Raw genomic sequence first — 15503 nt, forward strand, 5'->3', positions numbered from 1 at the left:
CGCCCCCTCCAAAAGGCTCCGCCCCCCAGCCGCTCTTAAAGGCGCCGCGCGGGGTCGCGGAACACGCGGGACGGGAGCGGTGCTCGGGGGGCACCGGGGTTTATTGGGGGGCTGGGGTACAACAGACTCGGACTGCAGAAACTCGGGGTCCCGGGCGGGTACGGCCCGGGCTGGCCGGTACCGTTAGCAGGGCCACGGTGCCCGTACTGGGAGCACGGTGCCGGTACCGGCGTCTGTATGAGGGACTTCGGTGCCAGAACGGGGGGTGCCGGTACCAGTACCGGGAGCATGGTGCCGGTACCGGCGTCTGTAGTGCCGGTATGGGAGACTTCGGTGCCAGAACGGGGGTTGCCGGTACCAGTACTGGGGGCATGGTGCCGGTACTGGTCGCAGTACCGGGGCTGTGGTGCCGGTACCAGTGGGCCCGGTGCCCCTCTTACTTCACCTTCTCCACGAACTCTGCCAGGTTCAGGGATGCTTTGACGCCTGCGGAGACACGGATGCCGTTAATGCCCGTCCCCGGGGCAGCGGCCGGTGTCCTGGGGCACTGCCCGGCCCGGCGTCACCGTCCCGCTCCCTCCCGGTCCCGCTGAGCACGGCGGTGACAGCCAGCCCTGCCCTCCCCGCCCTCGGGGGGCTCCGGAGGGGAGCCCCAGGTCGGCAGCAGCGCTGAGGGGCACGTGGGCACAGGGACGGACACAGGGATGGACACACGGATGGACACAGGGATGGACACACGGATGGCGTCTGGCTACGGAGAAGCGGGAGGGAAGCGCCTGCTCTACCCACGCCGCGGGAGAAAGGGCCGGTTGTGCGGTTTGGGCGGTGCCCCGGGGGACACGAGGCACAGCCCGGCGCCGTCCCCGGCAGCGGGAGCCGCGGCTCGGTACATACGGGCAGGCTGGGCTGCGGGGCCACCCCGGCCGCCAGCCGGGCTCTGCTCTTGGCCAGAGTCTGCAGGACTGGACCGTGCAGCGCAGAGAGGAGAGAGAGGTTAGAGAGGGGACGGTGACCCCGGGGCTCCTGTCACCGGCACCGAGAAATAATCACTCGCCGGTAATTAACGAGCTGCCCACGCCCCTGCGCTGGGAAAACCTGGACACGGAGCAGGCGGAGGGACAGGGGGACCGGAGTCACCTTCTCGGGTGACACTGGAGGCCGCGTCCAGGGCCTTGGTGCCGATGCCACCCATCATGTTGTCCACGGCCTGGTGGTGCTTGAGGAAGAAGGGTCGGATGACGCTGTGGTAGATGAGCTGGGAGCCGTTCCAGGGCACCGGGGCCATGCACCACACCAGGAACAGGCACTGCGGGCACAGCAGGGGCTCAGCTGCTCCAGGGCCCCCCAGCTCACTGGAGGTCCCAGGTCCTTTGATGCCTTAAGTTTCAGCTTTCATATTTTCCATATTTTGCATTAGTTTATAACTCTGAACTTTATATAAAGTGTTAGCAGCTCTCCACACAGTTCTGTCAGAAAAAATCCTTTTCCAGCACCAGAACCAAGGACACTGCTGCAGCTTCAGGCCCAAAAAGTGTAAAACCACACTGAATTGAGGAGGGCAGTCTGGGAGGAGGGGACTGCACAACCTGGAGCTGGAATTGGACAATTAACCCCAAATATGGAAACAGACCAAAACTTATAAAAGTGTGAAAACTCGTGACATGCCATCCAGCTCGGGTGTAGCCTTGGCCGGGCTCTTGCGCTGCCCAAGGTGAATCCTTTGAAGGCCTTTTAATAAATCCCTACTTAATTCCTTTAACTCTGCCCAGCTCCGTTCCAGGGAGCCTCTTGGGGCATCACCACCACCAGAACAGAGCCCACCACACCCAGCTCCTCCCGGACGGGAGGAGCCCGGGACGGGAGGAGCCCGGCACAGGCGTTACCTTCCCGACGTAGTAGAAGGGGAACCAGTAGAGGAAAAGGTCGGAGAAGAACTCGGCGATGCTGAAGACGCCGTAGACCACCCAGTACGTGAGCCACATGGTGTCATCCTCCTTGCTGTTGCTCTCGATGGCTTTGATGCTGCGGCAGGGCAGGGGAAGGAAGGAAGGAAGAAAGGAAGAAAGGACAAGGCTGTTGCAGCCGCGGGCTGGGCTCCACCTTCCCAAATCCTCCACACCCCGGAGGGAGCCTGCCCGCTGCTCTGGCACGGTCCCAGCGCTTCCAGGAAGGTCTCAAGAGCTTCCCAGCCATCATTGCCTCTTGACTGAGTAGGGAGACCCTCAGGGAAGGGCAGGCAGCGCTCTCCAGGTGTGGGACAGGTACTTACGAGACGTAGGCGGGGTAGACGAAGCCGATGACGTTGCAGAGCAGGGAAGCGCCGTAGCCGAACATGAGGTACAGCCCCAGGAAAGTCACGGAGCCTGCGGGGGACAGGGGATGCTCTGGAGCCTGCTGTCACCAGGGGAGACCCCGCTGGGTCTCCTGAGCGGGATCCTCATCCCGGAGCGGGAACGGGGGCGTGCCGGGGGGCAACGACCACCCCCGGTTAATTCCACGCCGCTCGACGGAACGGGGCACGTGGCGGAGTCCGCTCCTCCCCGAGGGACCCGCGACCCGCTCCTGTCACCCTCCGTCCCCTCCCCTGGCTCGGGTGGGACTTTACCACCCCAAGCTCGCAGCACTTTCGGTCCCTGGAGCGGGGCCAGGGCGGCAGGAACCGGAGACGCTGACAACACACCCATGGTCCAAAGTCAAGGCTCCGCTCGTCTCCCCCGCTCGGCATTCCCCGAGCTGCGGCTCAAGGACGAGCCCCGCTCCCGGATCAGCGCCCGGCTCCTCCCGCAGGCGCTCCCGGCGGCAGAGGAAGGCTTGGCTCCCCTGGGAGCGGCAATCCAACCCCGCTGCCCTGCTGCCGCTCAATTAGATCGCTTTAATTGATCGCTCCATTAAATGTGAGCCGCAGCCTTTGGCGGAGCTGCTCGGACACCCGCAGGAGCAGCGGGTGGGGAAGGTGGGGCAGGCAGGTTTTGGGGGGGAAAGCACGGCAGAGCCCCGCTCACAGCAGGGCTCAGAGGGCAGGAAAACCTCAGGGATACTCGGGATGGAGCGCTTTGTGCAGCCCAGCGCCGGAACAAACTCCTCCAGCAGCAGCAGCAGCAAGAAAGCTGGGAATTAACCTGTGTGGGTGAATTAAAAGTCCTTGCTCGGGCTTGGAGGGCGGATTATCCCAGCTCTGCTCGCTGCAGCATTCCTGGGCTGAGCTCCGGCCCCGATCCGGGCACCCACAGCTCCGGGTCTTTCCTGGGAGACGGGCAGGAGCAACGTGGCTTTGGAGCGATCCCAAACCTCCCTCCAAGGAGGGCAGGCAGGTCCAGGCAGTGCTGGGTTTCATTCCCCAAGAGCCTTAGAAGGGATTTCGCAGGATTTGAAGCCCCAGAGAAATTTATGTAACGGCAAAAGCCCAGGGAAAGGCTTTGCTGAGGGAGCAGTTGGAGGTGGTGCTGCCCAGAGGTTGCTCCAAACCCCAACCCACGGGTTCAAACACAAATTAGGGATTGCTCCAGAGCCATAGGAGGGAGAGATTGGGAATTTTTAGTTCAGCAACAGCTTCTCCTTTCCAGAACAGGGATCCAAAATGCAAAACCGTCCCTTTTTGGTGTGTCCACTCCTGTTCTACCATCACAGCTGAGCCTGAGCGAATCCCCAGGATTGTTTTGCTTGGAAAATGCCCAAATGGCACCACATCCAGCACGTGCTCCTCCACGGGCCCTTCTCCCCTCAGAGAGGGAACACCAGCCCTGCTGCAGGTGAAGGGCCAGGAAATCACACCTGGAGGCCAAAGGCTTGGAGGGACACAGCAAACAGGGAAGGGCCGAGCTCCCCCCGGGAGGTTTGATACGAAATCTCGAATTGGAGCGCGTGGGTGAGGCCAGTTCGAGTTGGCAGAGAGGGCACAGGGCCGAGGGTCAGGGGAGAGGATCCCCGGGGAGAATCCGGCTGGTTCCTCATTAATGAACAACAGGGATCCGGTTAAAGGCCGGATCCCCACGGTCCCACCAGCGGGACACGGGGAGCAGCTCCCATCCCCAGTGCCTGAGCTGAGCCACCACGATCTGGGGGCTCACCCAGAATGGGGACACCCCCCCATCAGGGCCAGGGGTCTCGAGGGTCTCTCTGACACCTCTGACACTCGGACCCTGCGAGCTTTAGGATGTCGGGATTTTGTGCCTGCGGGAGGCGAGGGCAGTGCGGTGACAGCGGTGTCACCCCCGGCACCCCCAGCCCCCTCCCAGCCTGGCCCCGCTCCGCACCCCCAAACCAGGGCGGCCCTGCCTGCCCTCCCCGTGCCCCCGTGCTGAGCCCAGAGCCACGATGAGCAGCTGCCAAGGGGCCCCACCACACGGGGGACAAGGGGACAGAACGGGAGAACCGGGGAGGGCCCGCGGTAACGGTCGCACCTGAGGCCAGGTAGAGCCGTTGGACGCCGGTACGGGCTTCCAGCTGACCCAGCAGGTCGCCGATCGGGCCGGGGCTGTGGAGAAAGCGCTCCAGGCGCTGCTGCATGGCGGCCATGGCGGTGCTGCGGGAGCTGGAGCGGCGGCGGCGGCCCCGGACCGACCCCGACCCCGACCCCGCGCCCCGGTCAGCGCGGCCCGGGGGGCGTGGCCAGCGGAGAGGGGCGGTGCAAAACGGAGGGGCGGGGCCAATGAGAAGGCGGGGCGGGGATCGAGGCGGGCCAATGAGGCGAGGCCGTGCGGGGGGCGGGGCCGACGCCGTTGCCATGGCAACGCGCGCAGTGGCGGCGCGGCCTCATGGCGGCTCGGCCCGGGCCCGGCCCGGCGCTGTCGCTGTCGCTGTCGCTGTTCCCGGTGCTGTTCGCGCTGCTCGTGGTGGCCGCCACCGCCCCTCCGGGCCCCGCCAAGCCCCGCGTCTACCTGAGCAGCTGGGCAGTGCGGGTGGCGGCGGGGCTGCGGGACGCCCGGGCCTTGGCCCGCCGGCACGGGCTGCTCTACCTGGGCCAGGTGCGGCCTGGAGCGGGCCCAGCCCATCCCGTGTGCCCCCGGCCCGATCTTCTCGCTCGCCCTGTGTGCCATTGTCTGTCCCCTTCGCTTGTCCCATGGGCAGGGACGTCTTCTGTTAGGCCTGGTTGCTCCAAGCCCCGTCCAACACTTGCTCAGCACTTCCCCTCAAACACGTCCTGGGAGTCTGGGAATTCTGTGCCAGCATCCCCCCGTCCTCAGAGCATGCAGGGCTGAGCGAGGGACCCCCAAGGGCACCCAGCCCCTCCCCAGGACCCCATTCTGTCCCCAGGTGACACTTTCTGCTTGTCCTGCGCTGCGATGTTCAATTCACCCCCCCGACCTCCACAGCCGCCCCCTAGAAACGCTCAGAGCAGCTCTTTGTACCCACAGGTGATGGAGGGAGAGCCCTTTCCCCACTTCATCCCCCCTGAGCAGCTCTTTGTGCCCTCAGGTGATGGAGGGAGAGCCCTTTCCCCACTTCATCCCCCCTGAGCAGCTCTTTGTGCCCGCAGGTGATGCAGGGAGAGCCCTTTCCCCATTTCATCCCCCCTGAGCAGCTCTTTGTGCCCACAGGTGATGGAGGGAGAGCCCTTTCCCCATTTCATCCCCCCTGAGCAGCTCTTTGTGCCCGCAGGTGATGGAGGGAGAGCCCTTTCCCCATTTCATCCCCCCTGAGCAGCTCTTTGTGCCCGCAGGTGATGGAGGGAGAGCCCTTTCACCACTTCAGCCACCGCGGCACCAGGCAGAGAGCCCTGAGCAGGCACTGGGGGTGGCACATGCGGCTCACCCGGGACCCCCAGGTAGGGAGGGGGGCACGGGGAGCCAGGGCACGGCCGTGGGCAGGCCCTGCCCGGCACCCACAGCGCTGCTCCCCGCCCAGGTCCTGTGGTTCGAGCAGCAGACGCTGAAGAGGCGCTCCAAGAGAGGGGCGGGCGTGGTGCCCACGGATCCCTGGTTCCCCAAGCAGTGGTACATGGTGAGAACGGGCTCCTTCCCCTCCTCACGGGATGGAGGGCACTCCGGTGCCAGCTCCCTGCTCAACACCATCCCACAGGGTTGCTGTGGATGGTTCTGGGGTATCTCCAGCCAGGGACACCCCGCAGCCCCTCTGGTCTCTGTTCACTGCACACTGAGGAAATTCTTCCTTCTGTGCAAGGGGGAATTGCTGGGGTCAGTCCTTGCCTGTTCCTGAGCCCAGGGTCCCTCTCAAGGCTGAACAGCCCCAGCTCCCTCAGCTTTTCTTGGTCAGGATGCTCCAATCCCTTCCTCAACTTTGTGACCCTCCACTGGACCCACTCCAGGAGCGACACGTCCCGAGCAGGGTACAGCACCCCAGAAATGCCTCCAGGGCTGGGCAGAGGGGCAGGATCCCCCCCTGACCGCTGGCAATGCCCTTCTCAGGGCACAAACCAAGCTAACACCGGCAGTGATGAGGCAGCAGGACCCCGAGGTGACCCCGGGCTGCCGATCAGATTTAATCTCTTTTTCCAGAACAACGACATCCATCCCGACCTGAACATCCTCACGGCTTGGAGCAGAGGCTACACGGGGCTGGGGGTGGTGCTGACTGTCCTGGATGATGGGCTGGAGAAGGATCATCCCGACCTGGCTGCCAACTACGTAACTAGGGGGGGGTCCAGGGGGCTGCTCCTCCTGGGATGGGGTGGGGAAGCCTTCACCTCAGTCCTGGCAGTGTGAGGAGGGGGCTCAAGGGTCAGTGCCTTCACCCTGGCAGTGTGAGGAGGGGGCTCAGGGGTCAGTGCCTTCACCTCAGTCCTGGCACTGTGAGGAGGGGGCTCAGGGGGTCAGTGCCTTCACCCTGGCAGTGTGAGGAGGGGGCTCAGGGGTCAGTGCCTTCACCCTGGCACTGTGAGGAGGGGGCTCAGGGGTCAGTGCCTTCACACCAGCCCTGCCAGTGTGAGGAGGGGGCTCAGGGGTCAGTGCCTTCACCCTGGCACTGTGAGGAGGGGGCTCAGGGGTCAATGCCTTCCCCCCAGCCCTGGCACTGTGAGGAGGGGGCTCAGGGGTCAATGCCTTCCCCCCAGCCCTGGCACTGTGAGGAGGGGGCTCAGGGGTCAGTGCCTTCACCCTGGCACTGTGCAGAGGGAGCTCGGCCTCTGCAGGGCTGGATCCAAGGTTTGGAGCCTCCCTCAGTGCAATCTCACAGGGAGGAAATGTTAGAACTTGTACACGCTCTGGAGCCCCCAAATAGGTGTAATTACAGCAAGCTGCCAAGCCAGTACAGCTGGTACAGCCTCCTGTGCTGCACGGGGAGGGAAAGGCAGTGCTGGGGGTGTGCAACACAACCAACCCTCCCCGTGGCTCCTGGCTCCTCTCCTGGGGCTGTGTGGCCAGCGAGGGTCACCCTCAGGTGCCTGGGCTCTGTCAGGGAAACAGCAAAGCTGTGCTGCTTTCACCCCTTGGTGCAGAACCCCAGAGCCACTGAGGCTGGAAAATGGCTTCAGGGTCATCGAGTCCAACCTGTGCCCACCTTGTCACCAGCCCAGAGCGCTGAGTGTCACCTTCAGCCCTTCCAGGGATGGGCACTCCAAACCTCCTGGGCCTGAGCACCTTTCCATGGGGAAATTCCTGAGGCTGCTCCCTCTTGTCCTGTTGCCCCCTGGCAGCACAGCCCGACCCCCCTGGCTGTCCCCTCCTGTCAGGGAACCGTGCAGAGCCACAAGGTCCCCCCTGCTGCTCCTCTCCTCCAGGCTGAGCCCCTTCCCAGCTCCCACAGCCCCTCCTGGTGCTCCCTTCCCTCTCAGGACTCGGTTCAGCTCCAGCTCCCAGCGCAGCCCGGCACGAAGGGGCCCCGCTGTCCCCAGGGCTGGCAGGCAGTGCCAGCACCGGGCTCGGTGCCAGGAGCCTGTGCCAAGCTGTCACAGCCCTGCCTGGGCCCTTGGGGACACGCCACTGCCTCCCTCTGTAACAGGACCCACTGGCAAGCTACGACTTCAACAGCAACGACCCCGATCCCCAGCCCCGATACAGCGACAGCGACAAGAACTGGTGGGTTCTGGGCTCGAGCCAGCTCCCCACGCTGGGGGGGCTCAGCTCTGGGGGGCTGGGGCTGTCCCTACCCCTCACAGGGTCACTCTGTCCCCCCAGGCATGGGACACGCTGTGCAGGGGAAGTGGCAGCTGTGGCCAACAACGGAATCTGCGGCGCAGGCGTCGCCTACAACGCCAAAATCGGAGGTGAGAGGTGGCTCCCCTGGGAGGGAAGGTGGAAATGAGATGGAACCCCCTGTGGGGATGCAGGACCCCAAGTGGGGATGCTCTGGGCTTTATAGGGCTGGTGCTGCCCCACGTGGGGATGCTCTGGGCTTTACAGGGGTGGCAGGGTGGGTGCTGCCCCACATGGGGATGCAGGAGCCCAGGTGGGGATGCTCTGGGCTTTACAGGGGTGGCACAGTGGGTGCTGCCCCATGGGGATGCTCTGGGCTTTACAGGGGTGGCAGGGTCAGTACTGCCCCACATAGAGATGCTCTGGGCTTTACAGTGGTGGCAGGGTGGGTGCTGGCCCACGTAGGGATGCAGGAGCCCAGGTGGGGATGCTCTGGGCTTTACAGGGCTGGCAGAGTGGGTGCTGGCCCATGTGGGGATGTTCTGGGCTCTGCAGGGCTGGCAGGGCGGGTGCTGCCCCACATGGGGCTGCTCTGGGCTTTACAGGGGTGGCAGGGTCAGTACTGCCCCACGTGAGGCTGCTCTGGGCTCTGCAGGGCTGGCAGGGCGGGTGCTGCCCCACATGGGGATGCTCTGGGCTTTACAGGGTGGGTGCTGGCCCACATCAGGCTCGGTGCTCCCACGGGTTTGATGCTCAGCCCAACTCCCAGCAGGGCAGGCTCAGGCTCCACTCTGGAAGTGAGGGTGGAAAAAGGGGTTAAAAGCCAGGAGCACTCCCCGGGCTTAATTACAAAAGGCTTAACAAGGAGCTTTGGGAAGTGGCTCATGGCAGGGCACAGACCCGTGGGGGACTGATCTCCTTAGGGCAGGGGCATGTGAAAGCTGCTGGAAGATATGTGGGGCCGGGGAGGGGGGGCTGGCAAGGTGCCCCCAGGCCCTGCCCTCGGTGTGGCACGTGTGTGGCTCCTGTCCCCTCGTGGCTCCTGTCCCCTCGGAGCCACCTCGGCCGCTCCCGGGTGCTGCCACCCCCCGGCCACGGCTGCTCGGTGCCTGCCCTCAGGTGTGAGGATGCTGGACGGCTCCATCATGGACATAGTGGAGGCGCAGGCCCTGAGCCTGCAGCCCCAGTACATCCACATCTACAGTGCCAGCTGGGGCCCCGAGGACGATGGCAGGACGGTGGACGGGCCCGGAGTCCTGGCTACGGCTGCTTTCCACAGAGGGGTCCACCAAGTAAGCCCAGCCCTGGTCTCAGGGACCACAGGGACACGAGGACACCCTGCTCACCCCCCTCTGCTCTTCAACAGGGACGGGGTGGGCTCGGCTCCATCTTCATCTGGGCCTCAGGCAACGGTGGCACCAACTATGACAACTGCAACTGCGATGGGTACACCAACAGCATCTACACGGTGTCGGTGGGCAGCGTGCTGGGGGACGGGCACCGGCCCCTCTACAGCGAGAGCTGCCCTGCCATCCTCACCACCACCTACAGCAGCAGGACCACCAGCAAGGTGCAGATTGTGAGTGTCACAAGAGCTCTGCCAGAGCAGCAGCTCCAGGGCATGCACAGATCCCAGACACAGATCCCAGCACGGGCTGGGCTGGGCTGGTGCCAGTCCTCCTTAGTCTGGTGTCTGTGTAGAGCCCTAAAAGCTCAAAGGGATCTGAAAGGAGAATTTACTGAAGGTACCCAACCCCAGGCAGCTTTCTTGGAAGCAGTTCTGAGACCCCGCTGTCCCCCCAGGTGACCACTGACCTGCACCACCGCTGCACAGACAAACACACCGGCACCTCCGCCTCGGCCCCGCTGGCCGCGGGCATGGTGGCCCTGGCACTGGAGGCCAAGTAGGTGACACCGAGACAGAGGGACACTACCCAGGGAGAGCTGGTGCCCAGCCAGGGATGAGAAAGGGGAGGGACACGGGTGCAAAGTTGTGGCCTTCCCCCCTAGGCTGTGGGAGAGCAGCAGGGCTGTCCTCTGGAGCTCTTTGCTCCCACTGAAGGAGGTCGTGGGGGGGATCAGCTTGGGCCCAGATAATTGCTCTACCCACCCCAGAAGAGCCAAATCTCCCCCTTAAAAACCAACCCAGACCTTTGTCCCCACGTCCTCCTCGCTTCCAGCCCAGCCCTGACCTGGCGGGACCTGCAGCACCTGATCATCAGGGCCTCCAAACCCGCTCACCTGCAGGCAGAGGACTGGGCCGAGAACGGCGTCGGGCGCAGGGGTGAGTGCGGGGCTCGGCCCCTCAAACACCTCCCAGCAGCCCCTGGTGGCACTGAGAGGGGCTCACAGGTCCCTCTCTGGGTGGCACCTGTGTCCCAGTGAGCCACTACTACGGCTACGGGCTGCTGGACGCGGGGCTGCTGGTGCAGGAGGCCACCACGTGGACAGGGACCCGGCCCCAGGAGAAGTGCTCGGTCCAGGCCGTCCAGGTGCCCAGGTAAGGGACAGTGACCCCAGGTCCAGCCTCCCATGGGGACTTGCTGTGCACAAACAATGTGGGTTTGCTGTGCTTGAACGCCCTCACCTGCAGCTTGTCCTCGGCAGGGACATTGGCTCCAAGCTCATCATCTCCACCGATGTCTCCTCCTGCTCCAAGAGCATCCGCTCCCTGGAGCACGTCCAGGTGCAGCTGTCCCTGAGCTACAGCCGCAGGGGGGACCTGCTGGTGGCTCTGAGCAGCCCCATGGGGACCACGTCCACGCTGGTGACAGTGCGGTAAGGCCAGAGGGAGCACCGGGGCTCCCACAGCCACCCCAGGGCCTGGAGGCTCCCAAAAGGGGCCCAAAACTCCTCTGGACCCCTGCCACGTGGGAGTGCCCCCGCAGAGCAAGCACAGGGTGACCCCTCAGGTCACACCCTGCCCCTGCAGGGCCCTGGGCTGGCACTCCCAGCTCTGCTCTCCTCCTCCAGCCCCTACGACACCAGCCAGGACGGCTACAAGGACTGGACCTTCATGTCCACACACTTCTGGGATGAGAATCCCAAGGGGGTCTGGACCCTCCGGCTGGAGAACAGGGGTGATGCTGAGAACACAGGTGGGTGCCCCATTTTTACTGGGGTCACCCCGTGCTTGGTCATTCTTCCTTCCCCTCCCTTGGATGGGCGATTTGTTGCCTTCTCCTCCCTGGCCATGAGCCCTCGTGTGTTGGCCTTGAGGGCCAGCACAGGGCCAGGAGCAGGACATAACCCCAAAGCTTCCAGCCCCCTGTCCCTCCTGTCCCCAGGCCAGCTGACCAGCTTCATCCTGCACCTGCACGGCACGGACGAGGACATGCCAGCCAGGCGCTCCGCAGCCACCGCCACCGACGAGTGCCTCAGGAGGGACAAGCAGGGAGCCTGCCAGGGTGAGCGAGGCTTTGAGGGGACAGTGACAACGCTCTGGTGCCCAGGGTCTCACCCCCAGCCTCTCTCTCCACAGACTGTGGCAGCTCCCTGTACACCCACCACGGCTCCTGCCTGTCCTACTGCCCCCCGCGCTACTACGGCCGGACCCGGAGTGCCACCCCTAGGGACAGTGCCCTCGTGTGTGCCAGCTGCCACCCCTCCTGCTACACCTGCCAGGGCTCCTCGGCCAACAACTGCACCTCTTGTCCCTTGGGCCACACCTTCGAGGACATCACCCACACCTGCCAAGAGCCCGCAGAGGGCTCCCCGAGCCCGGCGAGGCTGCGCAGGGACCTCGTGGTTGTCACTGTGCTCGCCTGCAGCACCCTGCTCCTGGCAGGGGTGCTGTACCCCACCTACCGGGTGGCTCTCCGTGCTGGCAAAGGAGCTCTGTGCTGTCCCCGGGCCAGGAGGACAGAGTGACACCAGCCTGGGCAGCTGCAGGGACAGAGCAGGGATCGTTCCTGCCTTCCGAAATAAACCGGTTGTTGCCTTTCCTTTCCAGCCGCCCTCTCCAAGGGTGATTCCCCTTCCTGGGATGGTCCCACCCCTGTCCAGCTGTGCGAGGGGACAGGGCTGCTGGCTCCTCCCACAGCCCTGGGGACAGGGACATTGCCGGAGGGGCCTGTGCCCTTTCCCAGGCTCAGAGGAACGGGCTGTGACCTGTCCCCAAGCAGCTGCGCCCGTGTGGCCACGGCAGGAGCTGGGCCAGGAGCCCATGAGGCTTCCGGCGGAGCGGAGGCAGCCGAGGCCAGCCCAGAACCCCTCCAGAGTCCCCAATTCCCGTTCCCCAGCAGCTTTAGGCCTTAAAAAAGGGGTCCCAGGGCGGCTGCGCCCCCGGCCACTCCATCCCACGGGGGCTGGCAGAGGCACAGTGGCAGCTGTGCCCCGGCACGTGGCACTGGGCACGGAGGGGACAGGGACAGCTGCCAGCTGGGGCCGTCCCGGGGACACCGGCCCCGTGCCAGCACCCTGGACTGCCCCAGGACACTGGGGAGGGGGTTTGTGTCCCCCCCCTTCCCCAGCACTGTGTGTTTGCTCAGCTGAAGTGTTCTGGGAATTAAGGGCAGAGCCAGACCTTTCTCCAAGCTTATAATGACCCGTGAAAACCTTGGCTGGACCTTCCAGAGCAGGGGGAGGAGGGAGCCAGGATGGAGTTTGCCTCCAAAGGCAGGGGCGCTCCTCGGGGGCACCCCCAGCCCCCAGGGATGAGCTGGGATCCCTGCAAACAGTCCCGGCACAGCCATCCAGCCCAGGTCTGTAGGATGAGGTGCCGGATGCTCGCCTCTCCCAGAGGTGTTCCCCATCCTGCTCCTCCAGGCTGGCCTAATTAATCCTCAGCGGGCGGCTGGCGGGGCTGGAACCGCCGCTGGATCTCGGGGCGCACGTCCTCCTGCACGGGGAGAGATGGGGTAGGGGCGGGCTGTGCCAGAGCGTCCGTCCTCTTCCTGTCCCCGTCCCCACATCCCATCCCCGCGTCCCTCTATCCCTTGTCCCCATCCCCAGCCCCACGTCCCCTTCCTGTCCCCAGCCCCATGCCCCCTTCTCCATGTCCCCATCCCCACATGTCCCCATCCCCACGTCCTCTATCCCTTGTCCCCATCCCCGCGTCCCCTCCCTGTCCCCATCCCCGCGTCCCCTCCCTGTCCCCATCCCCACGTCCCCTCCCTGTCCCCATCCCCACGTCCTCTAGCCCTTGTCCCCATCCCCATGTCCCCTTCCTGTCCCCATCCCCATCCCCGCGTCCCCTCCCTGTCCCCATCCCCGCGTCCTCTAGCCCTTGTCCCCATCCCCATGTCCCCTTCCTGTCCCCATCCCCGCGTCCTACCGCCTGGCCCAGCTGCCCCAGCACCGGGATGAGGCGCAGCAGCTCCTCATCCTCAGGGTCCCCAGACCACGGTGGCACCTGGATCCAGTTGGCAGCCTGCAGGGGACAGGGACAGGGTCGGATCCCTCACAGCTCCCGGGCACCGCGACACGCGCATCCCCCGGGGAGCAGCGCTGCCCTACCTGGGCAGTGAAGCCCTGCATGGTGTGGTCCAGGGCCACCGTCTTGGCCAGGTCCCTGCCCAGCTGGGTCAGGTCCTTCCAGTAGCAGCCCTGGGAGCAGACACAATCCGACTGGGAGAGGCAGCGCCTGGCAGAGAGACAGAGCCGTGGGGACGGTGGGGACGCCGCCCTGCCACACAGGGGGTGCCCAGCAGGGCACCGCCAGCACCATCACCTGATCAGCTTCTTCTTGGGGTCCAGCACCTCCAGGAGCTTCTTGGCATAGTCCTTCTTGGCAGTGGTGTAGATGAAGATCTGGCAGAGAGAGGGTGAAGGTCCTGCATGGGCTGGACCCATCCCCAATCCCCCAGGGGTCACCCCTCACACCCCGGGGGCTCTGGGTACCTCGTAGGTCTTGGAAAGGCTCTCCAAGAACTCCTGCACGTGTGGACGCAGCTTCACGTGGACCTGGGAGGGAACAGCATCTTGGAAAACCTCTGGCACCCCCGTCCTGACAGCAAGGGGAGCCCCAAGGGGGGTTCAGTGCCCTCAGCAGTTCAGGATCCCTCACCCCTCACCTGTGGGATCTCAGAGCCCCTTCAGCTACAAGGGGCATGGGCACAGAGGCCACACGGGGTGGCAGTGAAGAGCCACATCATCCACGGCCCCAAATCACAGCTCCCCAGGCCCCCCCAGCCTCAACACCCCCCGTCCCAAGGCACCCACCTTGTAGGAAGTGGCCTGGAAGTCCGTGGTGAAGGTGGCCGTGGCATCCTTCTGCCCGTGGGCGAGCAGGGAGGAGTAGAGCAGGGTCCCATCCTGGGGACAGGGAACAGGGTCAGGGTCAGCCCCGGCCCCTGCAGAGCCCCCCCCCGACCCCCCCCAGCTCACCAGCTCCAGGACCAGGGTGTGCTGCAGCTTCCTCCGGCCCTTCCGGGCACTGCCCCTCGCGGGGGTCAGGCCCCGAGGGCTCGGCCTGGAGGGGGAAAGCAGAGCGTCAGAGCTGCTGGGGGGGCTGCTGGAACACCCCCCACACATTGGGGGGCTGTGGGGACCCCCCTCACACTCACAGGCTGGGGGCTGCAGGGCTAGCAGGGTCCTGATGATCCATCTCGGGGAGCCCCGAGAAATAGGAGCCCCCGGGGCCGGGCGGTGCTGGGGGTCCCGCAGGGTCTGTGGGGCAGAGGGGTCCCGTCAGCACGGCCGGGGCAGCCCCCGATGCTCCACGCAGGGATTTCCGCGGGCACGGACGCGCTCACCGCTTTCCCCGGGGCCGGGACTCCCCTCGGCTCCCCGCCGGACCAGGCGCCCCTTCCCGGGCGTGGTGGGGGAGCTGGGGACCCGCGCCCACCCCCGCGGGACGCGCTCCCCCTCTCTCTGCCGGCTCTCGGCCTGACCACGAGCCGCAGCCCTCGGGGTGGAGAGCCCCTGCTCCTCCCTCGGGGGTTTCTTCGTGCGTGGGGTGGCCCCCAGACCCGCCATGACTGGGACCCTGCCAGGGACAAACCCCCACCCCTCCCGCAGCCCCAAATTAACCGCGGGGTGGGGGCGGGAGGGGCATTTTTATAGGGTGGAGGCACCTCCGCAGCCCAAATCATCCCGGAGCACCTGGAATCGCTCAGACTTTACTGGCCCCAGCTGGGGCTCAGCTCTGGGCTCCCCAGCTGGTCCCGGGGCTCATTTCTGACTCGTGGTGATGTCACCCGATGTGCCAAAGACCCTCCTGGGCTGGCAGCTGCCACTCGGGGCACCTCAGGAGCCCAGTTTGGGGACAGTCCCCAGCCACACGAGCTGCGAGATCTCAGCTTCCCCTGGCACCAGCTCCGAGCCCACCCCAAGAGACCCCCGAGCGGGCGAGGCGCCCCAGTGCCCCCCCGGTGACATCTTGTCCCCACAGGGGCCCCGCGGTGGCCGCCACCAGCCCCAGGGTTGGGTTACGGCCGGGGGGGGGCTCCGGCACGGGGGGGGGACACGCTCGGCTCCGCCGGAAGGGAGATAAGCGGGAGGTCCCCGACCCCGGCAGGCAGAGCCTGGCAC

At 65.4% G+C, this 15503-nt stretch overlaps 3 protein-coding genes across 3 annotated transcripts; 1 reads left to right on the top strand and 2 right to left on the bottom strand.

Annotated features, from left to right (window-relative positions):
- Window positions 1-79: 79 nt before the first annotated feature.
- Window positions 80-4607, bottom strand: REEP6 (receptor accessory protein 6). Its single transcript, XM_084221196.1, has 5 exons — window positions 4401-4607; window positions 2270-2363; window positions 1884-2022; window positions 1138-1306; window positions 80-486 (listed from the first exon to the last, which is right to left on the bottom strand). Exons 1-5 carry the CDS (start codon window positions 4513-4515, stop codon window positions 437-439), a joined length of 567 nt encoding a protein of 188 aa, XP_084077322.1. The 5' UTR covers window positions 4516-4607; the 3' UTR covers window positions 80-436.
- Window positions 4608-7862: 3255 nt separating this feature from the next.
- PCSK4 (proprotein convertase subtilisin/kexin type 4) lies at window positions 7863-11900 on the top strand (the record flags this gene model as incomplete). The annotated part of the gene is made up of 11 exons (XM_084221183.1): window positions 7863-7973; window positions 8073-8161; window positions 9150-9322; window positions 9397-9609; window positions 9834-9934; window positions 10211-10314; window positions 10413-10530; window positions 10638-10808; window positions 11004-11128; window positions 11318-11437; window positions 11512-11900. The coding sequence occupies exons 3-11, from the start codon at window positions 9158-9160 to the stop codon at window positions 11898-11900; spliced, it is 1506 nt and encodes a 501-aa protein (XP_084077309.1). The 5' UTR covers window positions 7863-7973; window positions 8073-8161; window positions 9150-9157.
- A 907-nt stretch (window positions 11901-12807) lies between these two features.
- On the bottom strand, window positions 12808-14948 carry LOC311162712 (CTD small phosphatase-like protein 2-B; the record flags this gene model as incomplete). Its single annotated transcript, XM_084221193.1, has 9 exons — window positions 12808-12870; window positions 13306-13401; window positions 13488-13614; window positions 13702-13781; window positions 13872-13934; window positions 14193-14285; window positions 14358-14442; window positions 14537-14639; window positions 14726-14948. 9 exons carry the CDS (start codon window positions 14946-14948, stop codon window positions 12808-12810), a joined length of 933 nt encoding a protein of 310 aa, XP_084077319.1.
- Between the last annotated feature and the right edge of the window lie 555 nt (window positions 14949-15503).

Source organism: Fringilla coelebs, assembly GCF_963513975.1.
Source record: "Fringilla coelebs genome assembly, chromosome: 24".
Classification (NCBI taxonomy): Eukaryota; Metazoa; Chordata; class Aves; order Passeriformes; family Fringillidae; genus Fringilla; species Fringilla coelebs.

Bases quoted from the DNA above. Each gene is read 5' to 3' on its own strand.
- REEP6 (XM_084221196.1), bottom strand. From the start codon at position 4,515: ATGGCCGCCATGCAGCAGCGCCTGGAGCGCTTTCTCCACAGCCCCGGC. The intron at 2,364-4,400 runs GTGCGACCGTTA...TGTCCCCCGCAG, and splicing joins ACGGCTCTACCTGGCCTCAG to GCTCCGTGACTTTCCTGGGG. The intron at 487-1,137 runs GTGACTCCGGTC...GTGTCTCCGCAG, and splicing joins CTCCAGTGTCACCCGAGAAG to GCGTCAAAGCATCCCTGAAC.